The sequence below is a fragment of the Aedes aegypti genome, chromosome 2, assembly GCF_002204515.2.
Source record: "Aedes aegypti strain LVP_AGWG chromosome 2, AaegL5.0 Primary Assembly, whole genome shotgun sequence".
In the NCBI taxonomy this organism is placed as follows: domain Eukaryota; kingdom Metazoa; phylum Arthropoda; class Insecta; order Diptera; family Culicidae; genus Aedes; species Aedes aegypti.
In genome coordinates, this window is record NC_035108.1 from 124947775 (window position 1) to 124975342 (window position 27568).

The 27568-nt window shown below is 36.7% G+C and overlaps 1 protein-coding gene across 1 annotated transcript; it reads left to right on the forward strand.

Annotated features, from left to right (window-relative positions):
• On the forward strand, nucleotides 1-27193 carry LOC5577083 (uracil phosphoribosyltransferase homolog). The gene is made up of 4 exons (XM_001656267.2): nucleotides 1-731; nucleotides 8924-9116; nucleotides 9794-9961; nucleotides 26611-27193. Exons 1-4 carry the CDS (start codon nucleotides 598-600, stop codon nucleotides 26791-26793), a joined length of 678 nt encoding a protein of 225 aa, XP_001656317.1. The 5' UTR covers nucleotides 1-597; the 3' UTR covers nucleotides 26794-27193.
• Nucleotides 27194-27568: the final 375 nt, after the last annotated feature.

The following is a 27568-nucleotide window of genomic DNA, read 5'->3' on the forward strand; positions in this document are numbered from 1 at the left end:
TGCGCGGCGTGATCTGAAACGTCAGCTGATTTTTCACGACGTTTTGCTTGGTGGCGTGCAATCAATCGTCCCTCGGCTTGCGCTTGCTGCTGATGCGATTCGGTCCGCTCTCCGTGCGGTTTTTGCATGTTTTTGTATGTGTCACGAAAAAAGTGCGTGGTCGAATTGTGTTCTTGCCTTTTACACAAAGTTTTCTCCATAGTGTTTTCTCTTTAATAAAAGTATTATAAGTGCAATAAGTGTTAAAGTTTACCGGTACATGAAAAAGGTGTAAGTTTCTACGCAGTGTTAAGTTTTAAGGCTGGCCAGATTTCAACAGAGAGTGACGGGACACGTTTTTTCTGTCCGCTGGTTGAAAGTTGTGCAATTATACCGTCAAGAATCGAGAGCACGAGTCAATTTCAACACAGAGATTTTACGCACGCACGCACGGAATATAAATCGGGACGTGAAGGAAAGTTTTGATTCATTTTGAAGCACTGCCACCCGATTTGTCTTTTTTTCCTGATTCAACCGGAATAATTCATCGGTGAAATTCTGTCAGAGGACATCCAACAAAAGTACCAATCAACGGAATCAGAATCAGAAAGAGCAACAATGTGCAGCGAGGTGAACAACAGAAAGATTGAGGAAACTCCCAGCTCAACGAATCCGGCCGATTACGGGTCCAATCTGCGGATCATCGAATGCAGTGCCCAGATCCGGGAGCTTCAGACCATCATCAGGGACAAGTGAGTACCCTGGGGGAAAGAGGGGTCGTATAGTGTTTAATTTCACGCCGGAAGTGGAGTCGTGTGGCTTTTATTTGTGACGCTTCTAGAGTGGAGAAGAGGGTCTAATGAATGAATGAGCGTAGTCATCAGGGGTTCTCAAACTTGTTGGAGTTGCGGTTCGTGTTTTTCTTGTTAATTTTAAATTCGATTCATTGTGTGCTGAGGTATAATGAATATCTTACGTATACCCTTTTTAACACAAAAGTTTTGATTCATCGTGAAGCAATAAAAAAGCAACAGTTTTTAAATTAGATGCTAGAATTATACTCTACTCATTATGAGTATAGAATCGCTTCATCAAGTATTGCTACATCCCAGTTAAATATTGCAGCGCCTCCCTCCCCAAAAGCATCAGCCGATTCAGAAAAAATGATGCAATATATTTAGATTATCGCTAGGGCACATAATTTTGGTTGGTCCATACGAAAAACCAGGGCTGGTAGCGAGTCGCTTTTTGATGACTTGGTCTTTATTATCTTAGATCGAAGATAACTAAAAAGTCACAATAAACTTTTATGATTTGTTGATAACAAAATATAGGCTATATTAGTTCCTAAAATTAAAACAGCAAAATAATTAGGTTTCACATATTTTTGCTACTTAGAAGACATTCACTTTGTTCAGGTGAACATTCCTCAGACATTTTTGTTGAGACTTTTCGAGACATTTTTGGTGAAAATCCAGGTACCATCAGTGCACCAGATTCCAAAGAAAGCCGAATTTTGAATTTTCAAGTGCACAAGAATGGAGAATCTGACAACAGCTCGCCTTGAAAATCAATCAAATTGCTTGCTTGCTGGTGGTAACTAATAGGATACATTTTCAACGCGGAGCGCTGTTTGATTCTCAAGTCTTGCGCTTTTTAAAATTTGAGGTGTGGTTTAGTTCTATAATCACCTTAAGGGAAGTTATGTGTTCAAATGTTTATTATAAAATAACTTTTGTGTCGATCAGTACTATTTTTATGTCACAATGATTATTATTATTTATTATTATTTTATGTGCTGCGACAATTCCATTGTAAAATATTAAAACTATTTGTATTTTTTGAAGCCATTAGGATGCAAACAAAGATGCAATGAAGAGTCCAAAATTATTCAATTTATCCAAAATAGAAACCACAAAAGGTAAAATTATTTTTTATATTTTTTTTCCAAAAATCACTAAGACCTAAAAATTCAACTAATTCTTCTAAAATATTCAAAATGGAATTATCGCTACCTTCATTTTTTCTATCTACTGAACTGCCCATAACTGCATAACCGGGGAGAGTCATCAAATGATGAATACTTTCGATCAACTTACTGGAATCTGTGAGATTGTTCTAGAAAATTCGAAAAAAATACCAAGTTTTTTTTGTCACATTGGTAATTATAATCGCATAACAGTCACATTGAGCTTATAAATGAACCTCGTAATGTAATAGCAATGCAATTTCTATCAAAATTATTTTATGACTATTCACCTAGTATGCGATATGAGTTGTACAAAATATAGGCCTCAAATAAACACTTTTGAGTTCCTGGTAATTTTTAGAAATTTTAGTTTCCTCTCATACTGCCATAAAATGCACACTTGGTATTCCATTTACTCAATGCCTACTTTTGTCGAATGTTACAAATATGCAGTTATGGGCAGTGAAGTATTACTAGTGTTTGAATCAACATTGTTTGAGGAGTTATCAACTTTTTGAAAACCAGGTATTATTTTGGGGGCATTGGAAGCATTGAGTGAAGGAAAATGTGTCTCATAAGAAGTAGATGGTTGAGGTTCAAAAGTAGGAATAGATTTTCGTGATGAGTTATTATAAGTTCGTTTTCTTTTGTTCGGAGGATTGTAAAGAAAATTATGTTGTTTGTCACAATCGCTATCATCGACATCTGGTAATAATGCAAATGAATTTGAAGTACTAATATTATCAGAAGATTTCATTATATAAAAGATTTTGATATAAAGCATATGATAAAAGATTTTTGTTTTTAATTTTTTTATTCAATTTTGATTGATGCTCAATATATACAGAACATTCTCTCAAACTAGTATGTTTTTGTCTACAATAAATACAAACATCAGAATTTTTCTTACAATCTTCCGATAAATGAAGATCTCCACATTTGGAGCATTTCAATTTTTTTGAACAAAAATTAGATGTGTGGCCAAAAAGAAGACAACGCTCACAGTGCATGAGCTTAGGGTTGTAAAGTCTAACATGAAAAATAACGTTATCAATCATAACATAATCTGGGAGAAAACAGATCCAGAAAATGTTATTTTTAAACAATTAGATTGAACATATTTGGATTCATAACTGTAGTAACCGAAAGATGCAATAATAAAATTCGCATCTGTTCGCTTCTACGATGGTTATCAGAATGATTTCATCCGATGGAAATCAAATTTACGAACCCCGATCAGCTAAGCCAATTTCGCTTCGGTTTGATTTCGGAGCTTTTTGCTTCGACACGCTACACGCAACATCTCCCGACATCAACACGATTGCGTTCATTTTAAGGCGCCGCAAAGCTTCGTTCAGTTTCCACATTTCGACCCGTTTACACACTGCTTCGGCTAGGGGTGTTCAAACTGTACGTTCAATTATCATATGATACACGCATGACAAATTCTAGCGAACGAATAAACTTTCGAGCCATAACCACCACAATAACCACTAAACATTAATTTTAATAAACGATTACAATCTAAAATACTAACAGGAGCAATGGATATGTTTTTAAACATACCAGTACCATTATTCCTAATGTCGTCATAATTTAAATCTTCATCGTATATAACTCCATTAATTTCACAAGAATCACATGGAGCATACACACGATAAGAATTTACAAATAATTTTGATTCTAAAAGAGAGTTGGCATCCTCTCGAGATGCAAAAACTACTCTTAATTTGTCGAGAGAAATTTTTTTGATTTCTTTTACTGATTTAAATTTTTTGTAAACCTCAGCAGAAATCAACAAAACATTAATAGGTCTCTCCTTTTTTCTAAAATAAACTACATATGGACCCGGAAAAGTGGATGGATAAATTTTTATGCGGAAAGGTTTAACTGAAGGGGTTTCTATAGAATGATCATTTTCATTTGAATCTCCTTCACCTGAATCAGTTTCCATAATTGTAGATAAATTCAAAACAATAACTAAATGTAAGAAAGGAATGGAGAAAAAGAAACTTATACTATACTATAATAATATAATAATGATACTTATCGAGTTTTCAACAAAGAAAATGCGTAGTTTGAACCAGTGTTGACCAGACTCATTTCCCCGAAATTTGAATTGTGAAGCCATGAACTGTTATAACTGTGCGTTGTATTCCTGAGATGAAGGGGGAGGTGGTTGGGCTTAAGTGTTGCATAGATGTATGGGATGTATGGGATCCGACAGTTTCGATCTCGGTGGGCCGCAATTCAAGTTTCGGTGAAATGATTCGCACTCACTCACTCACTCATTTCATTTCACCGAAACTTGAATTGTAGCTCTCTGGGATCAAAATTGATCGATTTTGTGTGCAGTACTCAAGCTTAACCATCTGCTTTTCTATCTTAGGAGGATAGAGCATGGTTGTAGTAGTTCGTGACTTCGTAGTTCGGAAAATGTTATTTTCGGGGAAATGAGTCTGAACAACACTGGTTGGAACCACCAAATTGAAGATCCAGGAATCTTATAAAATCCAAAAATCTTGCCGCCACTCGAACAGCAATATTCTTGTCAATACGCCAATCAAACTTGAAAGCAACTGCCAAATCAACGCACAAACAAACGTCCCAGGAACGTAGTCTTCAAATCTTCCGAGAATCAGATCTCAAACGCACGCAAGTCCCAAGATTGCACAACCACTCTTTAACAAATCCATACTATCCAAATTCTTCTTCTTCTTCTTTCTGGCGTTACGTCTCAACTGGGACAAAGCCTGCTGCTCAGATTAGTGTTCTTATGAGCACTTTCACAGTTATTAACTGAGAGCTTTCTTTGCCGATTGACCATTTTTGCATGTGTATATCGTGTGGCAGGTACGAAGATACTCTATGTCCTGGGAATCGAGAAAATTTCCTTTACGAAAAGATCCTCGACCAGCGGGATTCGAACCCACGACCCTCAGCATGGTCATGCTGAATAGTTGCGCGTGTACCGCTACGGCTATCTGGGCCCCTCCAAATACGGTCCTTGAAACACCTCCTTAGGCAACGCGGTACAACGGCAAAACGGCATGCCCATCTTGATCTACACTTTAGTTATCAATCCCATGTTGACTAAATCCTTTTCAACATTGACTTGACAAGTAGAGTGTAGCTCAAGATGGGCTTGCCGTAATGCCGTTGTACCGCGCTGCCGCTCACATTGTGCGTGGGGCTTACACGTAAATCCTCACAATCGGAAATTCTTGAAAAAATCGTTTCTGAAAAATGAAAAAAAAAAAAAAAAATGACAAGCAGAAAAAAGACCATCCAAGCCGGTCAAAGCCTACTTACCTTTTTTTAGAAGGGGGGTTTTGGGGGTCTAAACTAAAAGAGCAGCATCCATTTATAACGTAACGCTAAAATTGAAAATTGTCGACCCCCTCCCCTCTCCCTCCGTAAAAATCATCAATTCCTCCCCCTTCCCCACATTGGTCTGCATTCTGACGTGGCAGGCACCATTGTCGCTAAAAATAGAATATCATTAGCACTTATACACTGAGGATGCCTGTTAGTCCCAAGCAGTCATTCGGTTGGTTCGTTGTGTAAGTGCAGCTGATCTGGCGATACTGAAGTAGCATCCACGGGCGGCCAATCAAGCTCAAGCTCAAGATGACGATTAAAAGTATTCAAGAATGAACGCGGAAATGAAGACACTTTACCAGACATAATTCGTTTGTAACGTTGAATAGTGAAGGTTAATAAAATGTTATGTGTTTAATGATAATTATTACTGATTAGAAATATGGCATGGGTGTTAGGAATAATAGTGAAAAATCAGTAGTGAGAGTGTGTATATAACAAAGAAGACAATACTATAAGTATTCAAGAATGAGGAAGTGAATCAGGTGAACGTCGAAATGAAACTGGGAAAGAGGATTTTCAATTATGTAAAACTATTTCGTTCATCACTTTAGCCACCCTTGTAGCACTTCAGGTGTTATCATAGTATGATAGTGGTCAAAATACTAGACTGCAAAACTATAGTAGGGGATGATTGCTGCTGGGGTACATTCGAGCGACATTGCTTAAGAATGTCTGTGTGATGAATGCAATAGAAGCTTATAAAAGCAAATGTTGGGAAGAGCCCAGGTCAGATTAAAAGTGCCAGTACTACCCCTATGACTTACAAAAAAAAAAAAAATATATATATATATATATATATATATATATATATATATATATATATATATATATATATATATATATATATATATATATATATATATATATATATATATATATGAGGTACCGTGGGGTAAGTGGATACAGAAAAATCAATATTCAACTTCATTGTTATGTTCAGCTAACGTGAATAATGTAATTCAAACTTTTTTCTGTGGATAACAAATGAGGGACTAATATACTTCAAATCATCGATTATTTCGATTTTTCTGATTGTTATGTATTGAGTATGAGGGACTTAAAAATTTGCGCCAAATGATCCACTTGCCCCACCATGGTGGGGTAAGTGGATCACCAATAGAAAAAAATCTGTTCTCAAAACAAATGTGATATAATTATATATAGTAAGAATGATATTACCCTCGTTCTTATTATTAGTGCTAGTAATGGTACATTTTAATACTTTAAAATTTAAAAATATTTTTATTTAATCAAAATATATTAAAAAATATGTTTACATTAGTTTACACTAATTCGCACAACAACAAAAATATTGTAACTAGAATAATCTGGAGAAAATTCATCCATTTATACACATTAGTTATACAGAAGCATTGTAGGATTATTCCTAACGATGTTTTCGATAAACACTCGTAGTTTGAAAATATTAGTAACATTGATTTTTGAACAACAAACTGAAATCTTTTTATTCTATTTATGAATATGTTTGTATCATCTGTCTAGAATAATTTTTATGGTCAAATAAAGTACGACAATATGTTTTCAATTGGAGAATTAGTATATTTTGCTCTCTTGCAACTCAGCTTAGATAAACCACGAAAAATTTCATGTGAGTTTTGAATTTATTATTATTTTATTTTATTTTTTATACCAGAAAGGTTAAAAAAATCTTTTAGGTGGGTTAATTCAAATTCTCTATGATCAATTTGACAAATTTAAGCTGGGAATGAAAAAAAAAAAAAGAGAAAACAACTTTTGCGAATATTAAAACTTACTAATATTCTCGTAAGCAGTCTGTCAATAAATGATAATAATACTTGATCGACTTACCCCACCCCATTAAAAAGTAGGGGTAAGTGTACCATATACAGTATATCTGTATTTATTTATAAAAATCACATATTTTTCATTTTGATTCATTCAATTAGAACTGAAGTGCTCACCATGTGTCGAAAAAACTAATAGAATTCGATTTTAGACAGAGATACAATGGGTTTTTGATTGATGGAAAACAATTTTGAAATTATTTAATTTTTGCAGCTAACAAGTTTGCTTGTGTTAGTGTACGTTTAGTACCATTTTTGCAATAGTATTAGTGTGGACGTAAGAATATAACTTAAAACGAAGCAATGGTGCGAAAACATTCAACACATTCAAGTATTTATGCTTAATATTGACGAATGATCCACTTACCCCACTGATACACTTCCCCCACTGTACCTTATAAATAATATTCAATATTGTTTCTTAATTTCATCACATTGTTATGTGACATATAGTAATTTCCATATATTTTCCTAGTTTGATCCAGCAATGATCGGTTCAGACAGCTGCCATCTGCTTCAATCAGTTTAATATTTGTCCTTGTTGCTTTCCTGGAATCTTAAAATGTATATTTCTTTTTCAGCTCATTTCTATAAGACGTCTATCGTGGGGTATACTCTTGTTTCCTGTTTTTATCGAGTATTACCAGATTCCTTTCCTGAAACTATCTATTACCAATACAGACAGTCATTTATGGGAACAGCCTTTCTTACTAATACTAACGTTTTGGGTTTTTCTGAGGCATCTGTGAGTTTTATCGCGCAGTGTGACGATTGCCGGGAAATTTCTGATTTTCAATGCAGATAACTCATTCCAGCCTAAGAAGAACATGACGAGATCGTACTCATAGACCGCACGATAAAATGGTTGATTGGTTCTTATACACTTAATACAAATGGTTATCACGCCCAATGGTATGGGTGCCCTGGTGTAGATGTAGTTGTGAACCTTAGAAGAAAACAATATGCACTCTGTCTCGAAAAACACCAAGAATCCGGGTATACATTTTCCAAATTGGGTAATATTTCCATATGCATTTTGATGAGTCTGGAAAGCGTGTGCAAGTTTCGTTGAGGAAAACAAAAACAAACTGTGTATGACGAGCGTATGCTAGCCTACGTGTGTTAAAATGTCAGTAAGCTCTATGAAAGGAAAAATTGCTCGGATTGATAGCAGAATGTCCAACATATTCAATCGAATAAATGTCATATGACTTATTAAATCCTCAAAATCACATGGGATAGTTTTATTTTGTTTACAAGATGAGATCTAATATATCTATATTTTATGAACTTTTATTTAGAATTAAAGCTTTTTCGATGATTATATTTACAAATATTGTACTCCGACAAACAAAAACTAAAAAATATTCGGGATCCCTCGTTGGTGTTTTTTGAGGAACATGTCAAATAAAAGCTAAAAACCTATACTTTCGAATGGTGAATTAAACGACATAAGCATGATATATGTTGAAAACATCTGCTGAAAAAATCACTTCCTAATCACATACATAATCTGAACTAGTTATTTTCTGATGCTGATTAATCACGCAATCGAGACTTTGAGAACCCCTGCTGCATACAAATAAACACATTTCCTCCTTTTGCTGTTGCAGCAATCACCGTTCGCTCCGCGCAGCTCATCGCTGCTCCACAGCATCGGTCTTTGTTCGACCGGCAAATTTGACCCACATTCACATTGTCGATATATAGGTGAAACGTGCCTCCTGTCCCACCCCCTGTCTGATCGATATTCGTTTAATTTTAGAAACACCACGCGCAGTGACTTCAAGTTCTACGCAGATCGACTGATACGGCTGGTCATCGAGGAAAGCCTTAACCAACTGCCCTACTCGGACTGCTCCGTCGTGACGCCAACCGGAGCAATCTACGATGGACTCAAGTACCGGTCCGGGAATTGTGGCGTTTCGATCATACGCTCGGGCGAGGCGATGGAACAGGTATGTTTGCCAATGATAAGATTGGTATAGATGTCACTGAGAAATACTATTTTCTAGGGATTTGTTTTTGAAATAACCATTTCTTTTGAAGATTGCTAAAGATTGTTTGAAGAACTTTTTCAAGAGACTTACTATAGGATTTTACAATTCATTGTTTCTTTCAAAAATTCCTCCGACAGTATTTATAGAGACATTGCCACCTATTTCTTATAATACCTAAAATTCGTGATGTTAGATTTTACTATTTTTAAAATCTTACTGCATTGCATCGATTTTTTTGGTGAAAGTCCTGATGCTGCTTAAAAATTCTTCTAGAAATCTGCCAGAATTCCTTCTTTTATCGACTACAGCGACATCAACGGTAGAAAAAGTAACTGAATTTGTTTTCCCATATATTTGATCGATTTTCTCCATACAAGCTCGTTTAGTTCCTCTCTTAGTTTTATAGTAGCTTTTGAGGTTCAAATAAACATTTGGAAGAAGTAATTTAAGGTTTAGGTGGATAGAGCCACCCTTTTAAACGTTATTTGAACTTTTGAATGATCATAAGGCTGTTGTCTCCGTTTATTTGTGAAAACAGCTCATTTAGAGATAAGGCTCGTCGTGCGTATTGACAGATGATTATCACTTTAACGATTTGTTTCTGTTTGTTTTAAATTGCTTTAATTTGTTTGTAGGGACTGCGAGACTGCTGCCGATCGATTCGGATAGGGAAAATCCTGGTGGAATCGGACGCCGAGACACACGCGGCACGAGTCGTGTACGCGAGGTTTCCGGATGACATTGCCAAGCGACAAGTGCTGCTCATGTACCCCATCATGGCCACGGGGAACACCGTCATACAGGTTAGTGAGGGTTGGACAATGAACATTCTAATTAGCACTCTGCATTAGTTTGGTGTGAGTCAACAACACGTGCTCAACGTAAAGCTGACATTTTTGGCGATTGCCAAATTGCTTTGGGAATGCGGTTTCTTTATCGTGATACGCATTAGGTTTCGGTTTTCTTTTCCGCGAGATAAGACCGATTGCGCATTATGCTTACGATATCAATTTGAGTAACGTGCTGATAATTGCATACTTTGTTGAATAGGGATGGGCGGGTCAAAGTGGTCACTCTGCATTATGATTGTATACATATTACATAGTTCCATTTTTTAAATCTAAATACAATTATGGCATTGATCTTGACCACTGTTCTAATGCAAGTTAGAAATGGAGGGCCTCTAGATACTTGTCACTCTAAAGATACTTATTTTTAATTGAAATGGCTTTTTCTGCTTGCGAAATTTTTGAGCATGACCATGAGCATAGATGACCGAACAATTCGTAGTTGCTACTCCGTGATTGATCAGAACAATTGAAGTCGCACAGGGAATTAATGAATGGGGCTTGGGATAAGCTTACCATTCTTCAATGTGCACAAATCAAGTGCTCAAATTTTTAAACTCAATACCGGCGCCGGCCACGTCCTTACGGTCATCGGGGAAGGGAAGTAATGTTAGTTAGACAACCGTTCTTACTAGAGGTCGAGTATACCTCTGCATCTCCACAATTGTCATGGATAGGATATTGGGTTAGTGGGATGAGGTAAAGATTTGGGAGTCACCTTCAGTTGGTGATGCGATCCATGATATAATCACGCCTAATCGGATTCGCGATATATTTCGATAATCAATCGCATTGTACGCCGAACAAGTGTTCGTCACTCGCCCACGCAAAAGCAAGCGACGCGATCAACAGATCAAATACTGCTAATGATCCGCGGCGCTTTTTCATTTCACTACGCGAACAACGCACGATATGTTTGATCCTGCCCTCACCCGCCCCCGCAGGGGCAAGCGTCAAGGTCGAAGAATCAAACACAACTCAATGGCTTTTTCTGCTTGCGAAATTTTTGTGTAAAAATCTAGAGGCTTCAAAGAAATCTTCAGAGACTTTTAAGTTCTAAGGATTTCTAAAATTCCGTGACATGGAAAACCTTCAGAAGTCCTTGTACTCTTAACTCTAGATTTTTTTTTCTAGAATACTTTCAAGGGCTTCTGTAGGTTCTGGAATACAGGGGTACCCTTGAAAATTTCTCCAGAAATTTAAGGTATGCTTAGAAGAATTTCTCCAGAATTTGATCCTTGAGCACTCCAACGCTAATACCTCCAGTAATTTCTACAGAGATTACTCTGATAATTTTCCCAAGAACATTTCTCGGGCATGTGTTATTATAAGTAAAGCCAAATAAATCTAAGGAAAAAAAAGAACATTTCTCGAGTACTTGCTTAAATAAAATCTCTATGGATTCTTCATAAGTTAATTTAAAGCTTCACACTAGCAAACACTAGATCAATTATTCCTGTGTTTCCTTCGATCATTTCAACACAAATGATGTTAGATATTTGGTGCGATGTCAAAGAATTCATTCAGAAAATCCTGCCGTATATTACCCATTTGATCCTTTTTTTTAATATACTTCCTCAAAAGTCCAAGTGTTTTTTTCGGAGATCACTAGAACAAGTATTTTTCGCAAATTCATACATCAATTTGTCTTTCCTGTAGCGCAATCAGGATTAGACTCTAGGGGGGAGGTAAAACGGGGGTGGAAGTGGAAAATTTTAAATATATTTGAGAAAACATTCAAAAAGGATGAAACAACATTTGCTAACTTTTTTCTCGTTACTTCAGGCATACCTTCATATATAAACTAACACCGCTAGTCCGTTCGCAATATGCTAACATTTTACGAAATATTATTTGGTGGATGGAAGAAGTTTAATAGTTATATATAGATGCACATACATGAATGTGATAGCAATCAATCACTCTTTGCCTATTTTATCCCTAATGCAACTTCATTTTTTTAACTATGAGAATTATCTTTCAGCGCATTAAGTTGCAGTAGAAAACGATGCTATTATTATAAGCAGTTGGTTGATGGAAAATCAGCATTTTAAATTTTAAACATTCCAGCTTGTAGAAAAATATCCGTTATACAAAATTATCGGTTTAGGAACAGAACTGCCATTCCCTTTAAGCTTTTCCAGGATTTAATTCTTAATCATTAAAAACTAAAAAATTGCCTCTTCGAGAATTCTAGTATAATTTGTCCTGAAGCTAGTATAATTTGGTAAAATGCTGAGCCAACTAAAACAAGCTTCGGATGTTACGTCAATAAGCTGTCCCAATATATCTGCATGTATGCTTGAGAAACATGTCATTGGAAGCCTGCAGTAAAATTATCAGTAAAAGTGAGAAAATTACGTTGCTATAAAACAGCTGCTACAACTTATAAGAATACAGCAATTAATACGGCTACAATGTTTGTAGATTGTATTGTGGTATTTCAAAAATATTTATGGTAAGTCATATATTTTTTTCCCGCTCTGGGGGGTTTCGCCACTGTGTCTTTCAAACACACACTGTGCCTTCTGATAATAAGTTTTGAAAGTTTCCTTGCAGGAGTGTAGGATTTTTTTTACGAAAAAATCCTGTACCGACCGGGAATCGAACCCAGACACCTTCAGCATGGCTTTGCTATGTAGCAGCGGACTCTAACCACTCGGCTAAGGAAGGCCCCTATACCAAGACTTCCAGTAGATATTTTTCAACGGATTGTTTCACCGATTTCTCCAGTTGTTAATTTAGGTGATTCCAACGCTTTTGACGTAGAAGTACGTCTTTCTTCTCTATACAGGAGTGAAATTGGAATTTCAAAACCAAGAGCGTTACGCTGGCATGAAATATTTTAAAAGTTTATAACTTCTCGCTGGCTTAACGAAATTTCTTGATTAGCACCTCAATCGAAAGATAAGACATCAAAGTTTCATGTCGTTTACTTACTGAATCCCACATACCTGTCCAAATAGTTTAATAACTGTTTTAAAATAGAACGTTGATTTCAAGCAAATCTATAAATAGGGGTGGCTAGAGAAAATATGACGTCATTTGCTTTTCACTCTCCGATTGGCTCGCATCACAGCAGGCGACAGATCGGCTTGCTCTGACCGGGCGTGCTTCTCAGGCACAGACATCGATAGCGAAGGACGCCCCCGTTTGTCTTGCTTCGCTCAAATCAAACTGTCGAGCGAGCGAGAGAAGATGCCGTCCGAAGCTAAAGCCATCACCGCTGCCGCCGCCTAGAAGAAGAAGAGGAAGCAGTCCACAGGTGAATTTGCGGTCGAACTGTGAACACGGTCGGGCGAATCATTCTCGCTTTGTGGTTCACCGCTTGTTTGCGTTCACCCAGCCATCGTCATCGCCGCCGCAAATTTCATCGACCGAGGAGCTGTTGACCCGCGCTTCAAAATTTCGACTCGTGATGAAATCATCATTGGTGGTCAAGAAGCAATCCCGTTAGAAGCAAATACCAGAAGCCCCCTGAGTTTTGCTGGTCCAAGCAGTGTTATTTATCCGTAACAACATCGAAGCTAACAAAGCCATCGGTTCTTTTCAGAGCCATCAAATTTGTGGAAAAGAGTTAAAAGAGAAATATTTCCGACTTTATTTATAACTTCTAATATTCCTAAATCAATTTCACGGCTTCATACAAAATTTCATTTGTCATGAATAATTTATGACTCAACCATTTTAGATTGTACTCGCGGACGCTGCTGCAGTGCCGTCGGGGTGAGTGCTCAACATTTCACAACGATTGTAAAATAGAGTGGCTTTTCCAACAGCGCCTTTTATGTTCCATATTTTAAGGGAACACTGTGATTAGGAAAATTATCCCATGTAACAAAATTGCGACATATTAAGAATGCTTTTGATAAGACATTCTCATTGAACAATTGTAATAATTTTGGCACCCATGGATCCGAAATTTACCGTCATAATAAAGAAAACTATTGATTATCAATAGCTCGTATTGAATATTTAGTTGATATCAACCCTTCCAACAATTCATGTTCGACCAATTTCTCACGTATTAGCATTCTCCGCAATTTTCAAGTAATTCCAAGCCCAACACATTATTAGCACATACCCATTTCCCAGATTGGTCGATCAGAAAGCGAAGAGCACAAAAGGGAGGAGCATCATCTGCTATTCCAAGGTTATAAAACATGCTGCCTTCGTTGGATACAGTTTCATTTCATTTCCGCTTTCGAGCTGGTAAGAGCTCTTGCTTAGCGAGAAGTACCTCACTGCTAGAAGCCTGCTGAGCTGTTAATCCAGAATCTGGTTTGTGAAATCGCTCAAGATTTCAAAATTGAGCTACGTTTCCAACTAAATCCCTGTGATCCGCTACCCTGTTGCTGTTGTGCACCCATGAAATATTTAGCTGGTTTGTCGAATAAACTGAGAACTTATTCACATCTTCTTATTCTTCTTCTTCTTGTTCTTGGCATTAACGTCATCACTGGGACAGAGCCTGCTTCTCAGCTTAGTGTTCTTATGACACTTCCACAGTTATTAACTGAGAGCTTTCTTTGCCAAAGTTTCCATTTTTGCATTCGTATATCGTGTTTCAGGTACGATTATACTCTATGCCCAGGAAAGTCAAGAAAATTTCCATTACGAAAAGATCCTGAACCGACCGGGATTCGAACCCAGACACCTTCAGCATGGCTTTGCTTTGTAGCCGCGGACTTTAACCACTCGGCTAAGGAAGGCCCCAACTTATTCACATGCATTTGAAACTTTTTCAATTTTCCATAAAAAATGACCATCTTTGGTAAGTTAGATCTCAGTTATTTATGGAAATATTTTCGAATGAAACTTTCACAGAACATCAGATGTAACTTGAGTTTTAACATATATTTTTGAATAATTTTTCCAATCACAAGTTTATAAGTAATAACGGTTTGACTAAACTGTAATTTTCGATGAAAATTTCAAAACTTTTTATCTTAAAATCTGATAGCCTTACACAAAAACTGTCTTCAGCAAACTTATTCATCTCGTCAAAATCTACGACTTTGCTGAAGATACCATGAAGCTAATCCTTCAATATGTTTAGTTATGTCAATTATAAAAAAATCGTCAAAAAATTCACTTTAGTCAAACCGTTACTGCATTTCAACGTGTGATTGGAAAAATCACTCAATGATATATGTTAAAATTTAAGTTATGTCTGATATTCTGTGAAAATTTCATTCAAATCGGTCCATAAATAACTGAGATATAGTTTATCAAAGTTGGTCATTTTGCATGAAAAATCAAAAGAGTTGCAGTTTTTTTTCCCAGCGAAGAGTTAGTTAGTTGGTTGGTTTAACGAGGCTTTAACCGCAAAAGCGGTCATTCGCCTCTCAACCCAGCGAAGAATCACACCATCAACGAAAATAGCGCGAAAGCAATAACCAATCGCGTGCGAGTAGCGAACGGAGTGACGAAACAACCAAGCGAGAACCCCACCACTCGCCATCGGTGAACGGAGCTCGAGCAAATAAAACCACTGGTTGTTCTGCTCCCAGCTCGTTCACAAATCGAACGGCATAACGAACGGATCAAACAGCGGAGCAGCAAAGAAGAGCGCGTGAAAGCCACAGCAGTGTGCGAGTAGCGAACGGAACCAGAGAGTAACGAAGCGAAAGCAACAACTGAAAAACATTCAGTGAACGGATTAGTAGTCAGCGCCAACCGGCGACCTGTTGGAAACTAACGCCAGCGAAATATACACCATCTGCCTCTCCTTACCATTCATATTCTTATACTTGATGAATTCAATGAAATGGTTTGGTTTGGCGATGGAGCAAAGAGTTATTTAGGATGATTTTACTTGACAAAGAGTTGTTGATAAATATTCCAATCAAAAAGAGTTGTTTTGAAAAAGTTTACTTTTAGCAGAATTTTCCTCGGAAAATTTATCCTTTACCAAAGAGTTGTTAATGAAATTCCTGCAGCAAAGGGTCGAGTTTCTCCCCACGAATATTTTCAGCCAGGACCAGTCATGGAGGACAATCCATCCCGAGTATCACGGCCCACGCTTCCAAAATTCTCGAGTACGGAAATTGGAAAATGTATTGAAACTGCGACAGATTTCAAATACTGTTCAATAAACTGTTTCTTGACCAATTGTAATGAGCAACTATTGATCTGAATTGATTTTTCTACATGTTGTCTATTGCGTTAATCTGAGAAATAGGCTATATGAAATTGATCTTGGCAAGGCACTGCAGCAGCGTTCTCGGAACATGCTACGAGATGAATTAAGAGACTATAGCTAGTTTTTGTAACCACATTAAGAAATATTACTAGCTATACTGTGTTTATCACGAGAAGTTCTTACTAGCTCGAAAGTGTAAATGAAATGAACCGAATCATGTTGTTGTTACAGAGGGATTTTAATCCGAAGTTCATTCGTCCCTTAAATCAACCGAATCAGTCGAAGATAGTATGTTTTACATAATTTAAATTGCAGACGATGCTCCTCCCTTTCGTATTCTTCGCCTTCTTCTGATTGACCAATCTAGGATAAGATACATGAAGTTGATGTCTTGGTTAGGGATTTACATATCTTGGAAAATTCACATGCGCGTTCGTATGGACAGTAAAAATATCAACATTATTTTAACAGCTTACAATAAATTAAAATCACGCGTGTTTTGGTATCGTGCAAATTTTAAATATTTCTGATCAATGTTCAATGTTTTCTGATTTATATACTATGACATTTGCAATAGACTAACCTGTAGAAAAATTTCAGATCAATAGTTGCTCATTACAATTGGTCAGGAAACCAGTTTATTGAACAGTATTTAAAATCTGTCGCAATTTTAATACATTTTCCAATTCCCATATTCGAGAATTTAGGAAGTGTTCCCCCATTATATGATGAATCAACGATGCTGTTAGAAATACCATACAATGCTACAACGACAATCATCCAATAAACCCTTTTATGAACGTATGTTGGCCCTGAAAAGGGCCGATTGAGCTTGGATGCTGTGACCACGAGTTTACCACGAGTCGAAATTTAGAAGCGCGGATCGGTCAACCTAGAAATCTTGAGCGATTTCACAAACCAGATGCTGGATTGGCAGCTTGAAGATTAACAGCTCAGCAGATTTCTAGCAGCGAGGTACTTCTCGCTGAGCAAGTTCGGAGGAGCTCTTACCAGCTCGAAAGCGGAATTGGAATGAAACTGAATCCGACGAAGGAAGCTTGGAATTACTTGAAAATTGCGGAGAATGCTAATGCGTGAGAAATTGGTCGAACATGAATTGCTGGAAGGGTTGATATCAACTAAATATTCAATACGAGCTATTGATAATCAATAGTTTTCTTTATTATGAAGGTAAATTTCTGATCCATGGGTGCCAAAATTATTACAATTGTTCAATGAGAATGTCTTTTCAAAAGCATTCTAAATATGTCGCAATTTTGTTACATGTGATAATTTTCCTAATCAAAGTGTTCCCTTAAAATATGGAACATCAAAGACGCTGTTGGAAATGCCACTCTATTTTACAATTGTTGTGGAATGTTGAGCACTCACCCCGACGGCACTGCAGCAGCGTCCGCGATTACAGTCTCGTAATGTTTAGTCATAAATTATTCATGACAAATGACATTTTGTATGAAGCTGTGAAATTGATTTAGGAATATTAGAAGTCATATATAAAGTTGGAAATATTTCTCTTTTAACTCTTTTCTACTCATGATGACCCTCCTTTATCCATATGATGTTGTTACCCTGGAAAATCAAGCGCTTGGCCCTGTTATGGTTTATGTCCGTTGGAGCCTATAGATTATATATTCATATTATAACGTTTTGGAAAAGATGAAAAGGTTTTGTGCCTCTTTGAGAAAGATTTCTATAGAAATCACTCAAAGGGGGTTTTACCTCTTCCAAATTTTTGTTAAATAAATAAATAAATAAATAAATAAATAAATAATAAATAACACTTTTCTACTAATTTGATGGCCCTGAAAAGGGCCGATGGCTTTGATGCTCTTACAGATAAATAACACTGCGGGATGTTATCAGTTGATTGCCATGGTCAAACGGGGAATCCTCAACTCAAATGTATAAATTTGAGCAAGTTATTTGCTTATACGACGAACCGAAAGTTTCGTGGCGTGGATGGCGCACAACAGTAACAGGTAGTGGATCACCGGGCTTAAGTCGAAATCTGCGATGGCTGGGTGAACGCAAACAAGCGGTGAAGCACAAAGCGAGAATGACTTGCCCGACCGTGTTCACAGTTCGACCGCAAATTTTCCTGTGGACTGCTTTCCCTTCTTCTTCTTCTTGGCGGCGGCAGCGGTGATGACTTTGGCCAACGTATTTTGACAGCTACTAAAGGTACGCTGCATTTTTGTTTATCTTACACGAAAATACTCACACAGATAAAATAGTTATGAAAATCCGTCAGATTTGTACTGAAATCGAAATATAAATTCAATTTATTCAATTGGCTTGTTTAGGAGTATCCAGTTTTTTACATATCATGATTCTACGTTAAAAATTGAGCCAGAATCCAAAGTTTCATAATTTTCCGTGCCTTGGAACTATTTTTAAAACACATTTGAAGTTAGTATGGAATACGGTTTTGAATAATTGCTCGGCAAATGTTACTACAGGATGAGCTGTCATTATGTAAATTGAAATGTCATTGAGTCTACAGATTTAAATCTTCATTAATCATTTATAACAATTATTTATAACAACATCAATATATTGAAGCGCTATCAAATTGTATTATACTTAGAAAAATGTTCTCTCTCGATCAAGCAACGAAAACTTTTTCAGTGCCAGTTTTCGCCGGTTTGGAACTAGAAAAGTGCTTACATTTCACAAAATGTCTGCTTACATTTCATCAAAATGTCGTGTCATGTTTCGACATGGTGGAGCAAATTATATTCGAAGAAACCCTAAAACAGAATCATGTGAACTGGTCACGTTCCATAGTTTCCCAACGACCAATGTGCAGAGAAACCGATGAAAACAAATACCACGAATCTTTTCGTCTGTTCCAAGCACTTCCGAGAATCAGATAGCAGGACAATAGTTTTGAACAACTATCGAAAGTTAAATTACACTGAACAATCAACAACAAGCAAATGCACCTTGTATTATTTATTTTATTATACCTATCTAAAATATCAAAAGCGTCGATCGAAAATCTTCCAAAAACACTGTTGTAAAGCTTGAAGCTTTTCAATATACTTAACTTAAAACCGACTTAAATGTCACTCTCACTCCTTGGTATTTGGGCCCTCATGTGATCTAGACATTCGGTCAAATTCCCCAAATTATATCAGATTCAATTCCTGTATTCCGTATAATAAGGCCTCTCTATGTACATACACTACCCGTCATAAATACGGACTCACTAAAATAAGTATTGCAACACTCAGCTGAATATTGAATCACCCTGAAAAGTTTAGCATCACCTCAAAACAGGTAATTTCACATTGCTATATCTCGAGATCCATACGACTTGCAAAGAAGCGATCTTCAGCAAAGTTGTTCAGGGGTTCAAGGACATCCGGAAAGCGATCAGTTTAGTTCGCGATTTTGCCGCTAGGTGGCGCTAGTGAGCATGTAAAATTGAGCATTTTAAACTAGTTCTAGCTTGTGATCCATAAGAGATAGAAAGTTCGGGTCTTCGGCAAAGTTGCTCAGGGGTTCAAGGACATTCGGAAAGCGATCAGTTTAGTTCGCGATTTACTATTTACTATTTGTAATTCAGTAAGTAAACGACATGACCCTTTGATGTCTTGTCTTTCAATTGAGGTGCCATTCAAGGAATTTCGTTAAACCAGCAAACAGTTATGAGAGTTCAAAATATTTCATGCCAACGTAATGCTCTTGGTTTCGAAATTCCAATTTCACTCCTGTATAGAGAATTTTTATTTTACTTTCAAACTGTGCGGTATAATCAAATGCAAACGCATTCAGTTCCCGATGGTTAGTGCCTGTGCTTTTACTGTTCATAAGTCGCAAGGTGGAACTTTCCCCGAGGTCGTGTACGACTATGACAAAAGCCAGGATCAGCAATTGGTATATATTGGTTTGTCACGGGTTACTTCATTGCAAGGACTATTTTTGACAAACTCTACTTTTTTCAAGTTCCATCACGCCAAAGGCAGCAATTCTCCCAAGAGGGTTGACTTGAGGAATGAGCTGCAGCGCTTAGGCAATCATCGATTAGTGACGCTTTGAGACGAACTGCGTGAAATACTGGATCATAGCGGCCAAGCCTGCATATTGATGAGTATCAATGTACAGAGCCTAAATGCTCATGCAATGGATATTGCTACAGACCAAAGCACTGGACCGATTCTATCGATTCTAACGATCGAAGCACCCGAGCTATCAAACATCTTATCTACTGGAGGAGTTTGGCGAACTACAGCTGGAGCCAGAAACCGATCACCCAACCAAGCAACACAAGGAAGCAACGACCAAACAAACAAATTCAATCATCTGGCATTATTCCTGGAACACCAAACACTGGTTCTCGGAATCACAGAACGACAAATGGTTCTTTTCAGGACTACCAAAATGAGTCCAAAAAGAGTTAACTTCTGAAAACTTCATCCGATCAATAACAACACAAAACAAATTCATACACATGACAAATCAAATTATTAATCATCGTAGTTCTACGTCAACCCCGCGGTAATGTAATAGACATTACCCACCCCAAATTTTTACATGATTTTTTCCATAAAAGTCCACAAGGGTCTTTTTTCAAAGCTTTTGACGATATTTGTTCAAAGGGGTTTCCGAGAAACTCTACAAGATTCCTCTACAAGAAATTTCGCATGGATTCCTTTGAGAGCTCATCCAGGAATTTTACCAGGAAATCTATTGAAACTTTTCCATGAATTCCTCCAGAAATTTCTCATGAAATTCCTCTTGCATTTCCTCCAGAGTCTTGTTTCTGCAGTTGTTCCAAACATTTCCCTAATATTTTTTTAAATAACATCTCCTGAAGATATCAATTCAAAAGTTAATTTGAGCTTTCTCATCTGCGAATACTAGAGCAATTATTCTAGTTTTTCTGATCCTCTGTTTCTGCACAAATGATTTCAGGCAATCCGTTCGAAGATTTTCAAGGAATTCCTTCAGAAAATCCTACTGAATATTACCCTGGGATTCAATAATTAATTATTTCTTAGTAATTGTCTTATTCTTAGCAAGAAAATCTGCCAATGCTTCTTCACAAGTCCAAGATTTCTTTCAAAGATTACCAGAACGCGTAATTTTTGCAAATTCATGTTTCTATTTATTTATTTGAAATACATCAACAGGCAAATTGTAGCCCCAATAATGCCTAAAATATATATAAAACAATCAATTTGTCAATCAAACCCACACATGGTCGTAGCCAGAGGGGATGCCGTTGCCCCCCCTTCCCTGGCCGACAGAAAAAAATCAAAAATTTAATTTATTTAAAATTACGCCATAATTAACTTTTCAAATAATTCTTGGATTCCAACTAAAAATCATACTACTGCTAAAGATATTACAAGAAACCATCCGAAGGTTCATATAACAGGACGCGTGAACCTGACAAAAATCTGTTATAAGTCAAAAGGTTTTTACCAAGAATTCATACAGAAATTCTTTGTAAAATTCGTTAAGGAATCGGATAAGGCATAACGCCACATATTCGACTGGATTTCCTTCTGAGATTTTTTTATTCACAACAACAAGAAAAATACTTTAGATATTTTAAGGGGTTTCTTCAATGCTTTTAAGACACCTCTAAGTATTCATCTATGGAATACTGACATTTTTTTATACAAGAAATAATTTTATGAATTGTTTATGATCTTTTAGGAATATTGAAGGGAAAAATTGTTCTAAGATACCATTTTCGAAAAATCTTCTATTTTTCATCGATCTGAAGAGATCCACCGTAACCACTCAGAAGGACGGGGCATTTCTGAAGAAATGCCTGAAAGAAAAGCTAACCCCCGTTAGCCATAGGATTTAGATTGGCCCCCATACTCCAAACATATTTCGAGAGAAATAGTACATCACGGCATCGATTAAATCCCACTATGCGAAAGTAGACTAGCTGTCGACGAAGTGCATTTAAAATTGGCTCGGGAATATCCGGAAGGATTCCCATTATTCCTGACCAAGGTAAAACGAGCGAAGAATGCGAAGCCGACAGGAAGAACAGAGTACACCGGAAAAAACTAGCCACCATTCGATCCAAGACGACGAAAGGTAATCGCGTTCCTACTCCGATTATCCAAACTGTACCAATAAAGGACCAGAACACAGCAAGGAACATCGTAGCGAAGGCCATTACAACAGGACAACGCAGCAGGGCAAACAAGGACAAGACAAGGGTCGTCAAAGAACTTAAGGATAAACCAGTGTTCTACATCAAGGCGGATACAGACAACGCGATCGTCATCATGGACAAGACGGATTACGACGAACAAATGGGGAAAAAATAAACAAAGGCCCCTACCGACATTTGAGAGTGGATCCACTACCCGGACTCATCAAGCTTACAGACAAAACCCTAAAGGACTGCAAGGCGTTCATTGGCGAAGCTCATTTGAAAGAGTCAAACCCCATTCTTCCACGAATTGAAGGTCTTCCGAAGATTCACAAGCCGGGGAAAAAATACGAGAAATCATTTCGGCCGATGGATCCCCCACTCATAATCTGGCTAAATGGTTAGTCAAGGAATTCCAGTGTATGCTGAATCCATTCCCCACTAGGTCAGTTAAAAACACCCAGGTGTTCTCCCAGAAACTATTAGAGACAAGACACATCGAGGATGACGAGATGATGGTTTCTTTTGACGTAGCGGCTTTTTTCCCAGCGTTCCAGGATTCCCTAAATCTTCTCGAGGACTGGGTATTACCCCAAAGGACGGATGCAGCATGGAAAGGAAAGGTCAGGACATACATGAGGAGGGCAAGATTGTGCATGGACTACTTTCAATTTCGAGGAAATTTCTACGAGCAGGTGAAAGAAGCCCCCATGGGAAACCCTCTCTCCCCGTTTTTGTGCGAACTATTCATGGCGAATTTTGAGGAAAATTTAAAGAAACATGGAGTATTACCGGATAAATGGTGGATAAAAGTCGACGATCTTTTCTGCGTTATTAAGCGGAACGATCTTGTTAGAATTTTGGATACAATCAACAGCGTTTCAAGTTCACAAGTTCACCCACGAATAGGAGAGGGATGAAAAACTACCGTTTTTGAATCTACTTGTCAATTCCGAAATTTGGACATTTCTAAGTGTATAAAGAATTTAACAAAAAGTCTGTTAAGGTTTATGTTTTGAATTCTTCCAGTTTTTATAACTAAGTTTGTTTGAAACTTCAAGTATGTCAGTAAGAATTTTTGCAATAAATATTGAAAAAAAAAACAACAGTTTTCTTGGAAATATTCCTGAAAGAATAAAAAATCGAATGATAACATAATTTTAGTTCATTCTTGTATCATCAGTGGAAATCTTAGAAAAATACTTATATAAGTCAAGAGAAACTTACTTGATATTGTTTTAGAGCAGCTTACGGAAAATTTTTCGCAACAAATGTTAGTTTAAAACTCATGAACTTATGAATTGTGTTAAGGTACCGTGGGGCAAGTGGGTAATGGAATTCGCATAGTTGAGATTCTTCAAATTCTAGAGACTTTAAATTGAAACAAATGAGGTCGTATATATTTTTTAGCTTGACTCTCACCAAATATAAGCAGCATGCTGGAATTGATTTTTATGAAAAATTGAAGAAAAAAATACAGAAAAAGTTTTTGAAAAATGTCTCCTAACTTTTCACTTGCCCCAAAAGTGGGGCAAGTGAAAAGTTTACCGTTTTGAACAATACATTCAAAAACAAACAGTTATATTCACGATTTCTTTTAGCTTTAACATTTGTTAAGGCTTCCCAATGAACAAAACATAACTAACATGTAAACGAAGAAAATGTTATTCTTTCACTTGAATTTTCTTCTGTTCAGTTATGTTAGTTGAAATGATTCGACAACATTATAACTGCAACATTGCCAATGTAAGTTCTTACATTATAGGACAATTGCATTTCTGCTCTGTAGAATTTCCACCGCTCGTTATTTGTTTTTGAGAAAGTCGGATATGACTTCGGATAACTCTTCGGGAGAAATCAAACGGAATCCTTCAATAACGTATTTAGAATCTTTTTTTTATGTGGATAGACCTATACCCCATTTTTATGTTTTGAACTAGCTTTACATAGACATTCCACGAGATTTCCGTGTGTTCTCTAATATTGCAACTTTTCAGTCAAAGTCTTCCTTTTAATTGGCTGCCCGAAGTAGACATATTGATATTGTAATGTTTGGCAACATATTTTAGAGAAGTTCCATGATTTCTAATAGCTTTTAACGCTTGAGTATAGTGTTTCTATAATTATCAGCACGTTATGTTTTTCTATGATAATTGCGAACCATGTTTACTTATGGCTACTTAAAGAGAAAACACAAATTCAATCTCTAATGATAAACTTTTCACTTGCCCCACCTGATAAGAAAATTGACGATGTTTAAATTTAGTTATTTTTAGGTCTACGTCGAATTAATTCTAAAACTTTTTTTATTGCAGTTTGAAACTGTCACAGAGGACAACTAAGAAGTGGTACAGGAAATTATTTTCCGCAACTTTTTTCCACTGAAAATATTAAAATAAGATTGTACGCCGCCAACTTGTTACGGAGTAACAGTTGACAGGTTAACAATTTTTCGCTCTATTATGCAATAATGGCTGAAAAATCTCAGAAATCTCTTACCTATCGTAATGTTCTCAATTGCCTCGAAGGTTTACGCATGAGTTTAAAACGTTAATTCACGTATTCAGTAAAATATATCAATTGTTTTCACTTACCCCATTTACCCACTTGCCCCGCGGTACCTTATTATAGTTTTACGTTTGAAAGAATACATAACTAGAGGAGAAATTTAAAACAAATCCTGGAGAAATCTCTAAAGGAATCCTGAGACATTTTCTGGGGGAACTTCGGACGGATTCCGTAGAGAAATACACCGAAAAACTACTGTTGAGATTCTTGCAGAAATTTGCGAGTTACTCTTGGAGGAAATGTTGATGTAATCTATCTTATGAATCTTTGAAGAAACTGTATGAATTTGTCATTAACGTCTCTATCAATCGGCTTTTCTAATCTTTTTTTAATTTATAATTAAAAAGCTAAAATGCATCAAGACCGCTTTGCTTTCTGTAATTTAAAAAGGAGAATGGATGGCCTTCGTAGTTTAACTTTCATGCAAAAAGTGTGCAGAGGTTGTGATGATCGTAAATTCGTGATACGTAAATATTATGAGTATTTGTTTAAAGTGGCTCGCCTCCTGACGGAAATCCTGATTATGCCTATGAACCCACTCGTGCCTTCTGATTACATGTATCAAAAGTATCCTCGAAGGAGTTTGGAATTTTTACAGAAGTTTCTTCGGAGTCTACTGTAGATATTTTTTTAGAAATAAAATTCAGATTTTTTTTCTGAAATTTCGCCAATAATTTCTGTAAAATTACTTTGTGCTTAAAAAAACTCAAAAATTGTCTTATGTAATTAATGAACTTTGAGCTGTTTAGTGAAATATCTATTAATGAAAAACCGAGTTTTTCTTTTATTTTCCAAAGATTCCTACGAATATTTTTCCAGGAAAACTCACATAAATTTCCTCCAAGGTTTCTAAAAGATTTAGTTCAAGGGGGTTGTCCAGGGATCCTACAGTAATTTCTCAAGAATTTCTTACGCACATTTTTCTTGTTATCCGTCCAGTCATTTTCTTCAAAAGTAGTTCCACGAATTGCTTTAGCAATTCTTACACGGTTTAGTCCAGGAAATCTATTATAAGCTCTTCCAAATTTGTTCATCAATCCATGGATTCTTTAAAAGTTCATCTAGAGACAAGGAAATGCTACCACAACAATTTTAAATCTCCAGATATTGCTAAAGAATATTATCTAGAGTTTTTTTTTGTAATTTTTCCAATAAATAATTTCAGTTTATCTTGAGAATCCTTCAAAGCTCCTTCAAATATGAAGTTCCTTCAGAGATTACTTTAGAATTTTTTCTCATAGAAACCTATGGAGTTATCCTGAGGTATTCATGTGATTAAAGATGAATGGACCCTCTTTTTTCATGCTGGCCACCAAAATAAACAAGGGACGATCACCGAAAAAAACCGTATTGTGAGACATTTCAGTTTTTTTTAGAAAAATAAGCACTCGACGGCATAATCTGCCGTATTTCTGATCAGTGAGAAATCTCATACAAAAAATAATGAATTACCAGTCTTATTATAATCACCTCAAGCATCTCTGTACTAGAACTTGAATTTCATTTAGAAATGTTATTAGTCCTCAAGTTTTTTTTTCTAAGGATTGATCCTGGAAGTTAACCGGGTTTTGACCCAGAAATGTTACCTAAAATTGCTCCTGGAATGTCACTGTGATTTTCTGCAAGAATTCTTTTATGATTTCTTGATTATTCAATTACCTACTATATTCTATAATTTAGTAAAAGTATTATATAAAATTTTTGCTATTATATCCCTTTTTGCTTTTCTTTTTTTCCCAACAGGCCGTCAATGTGCTGAAAGACCACGGTGTCCCCGAAACGGCCATCATCCTGTCGAACCTGTTCTGCACACCGGTGGCCGCCTCGATGGTGGTGTCCGCCTTTCCCGACATGAAAATACTGACCTCGGAGCTGCACGCCTCGGCACCGAACCACTTTGGCCAAAAGTACTTCGGCACGGACTAGTCCGTCCTGGGAGGGGGAAAGAAGGGACTACTAATTGACTTTTTACTGCGAATACTAATGATTCATCCAGACACCGGGAAGTCAGCAACTCTACCTGCTATCACCTACCACTACTACTCGCTCTTTATTTATTTATTACCTTTTTTATTTCATAGCATCAATTGTGGTAAAAAATTTACATTTTTCGTTTCTGTCTAACACGAGTGGTGAGTGAGATTGTGTTGAAAAAAAAATCAATATTAAGCGAATCAGCTCAGCTAGCAAGCCAGCAAACAAGGCGGGATGCCCTCCTCTTGGCTAGAAGTATGACTTAACTTAGTTTATAGGCTCAAAGCGCGTTGTCAGAATGCCAGAATGTGGAAAGAAACTGATCTTCGTTTTTTAGAACTCGTTATTGTAATATAGGAATAATATAAGAATCTTTGAATGACTGTAACGACAATGGTGTGATACTGATTGTTTTCCGAAATCCATGGTGAAAGGGTATCAGACTTGTTCTCTTCCATTTCAGATTTGTGCCATCGGCCGCAGTAGGTACATCGTAAAATTATTCCATCATCTTTCATGTGCTTTGCATAAAGCGTACATTCTTATAAAATTTCTTATAAAATTCAGTCTTCTTAGCAGTGTTGATAGACTCACACTCAAATGTTAATCAATACCATTGGCGTAGCCAAGATTTTTTTCTGGAGGGGGCCTAGGGGGGGCCTAGCAAATTCTTGGTATACCGAAGTAATGTCGCTCGCATCAAACATGAGTTTAACAAATTTGCATA

Coding starts and splice junctions, on each gene's coding strand:
- LOC5577083 (XM_001656267.2), top strand. CDS start 598: ATGTGCAGCGAGGTGAACAACAGAAAGATTGAGGAAACTCCCAGCTCA. Junction 732..8,923: donor CAGACCATCATCAGGGACAA/GTGAGTACCCTG, acceptor GTTTAATTTTAG/AAACACCACGCGCAGTGACT. Junction 9,117..9,793: donor CGGGCGAGGCGATGGAACAG/GTATGTTTGCCA, acceptor ATTTGTTTGTAG/GGACTGCGAGACTGCTGCCG.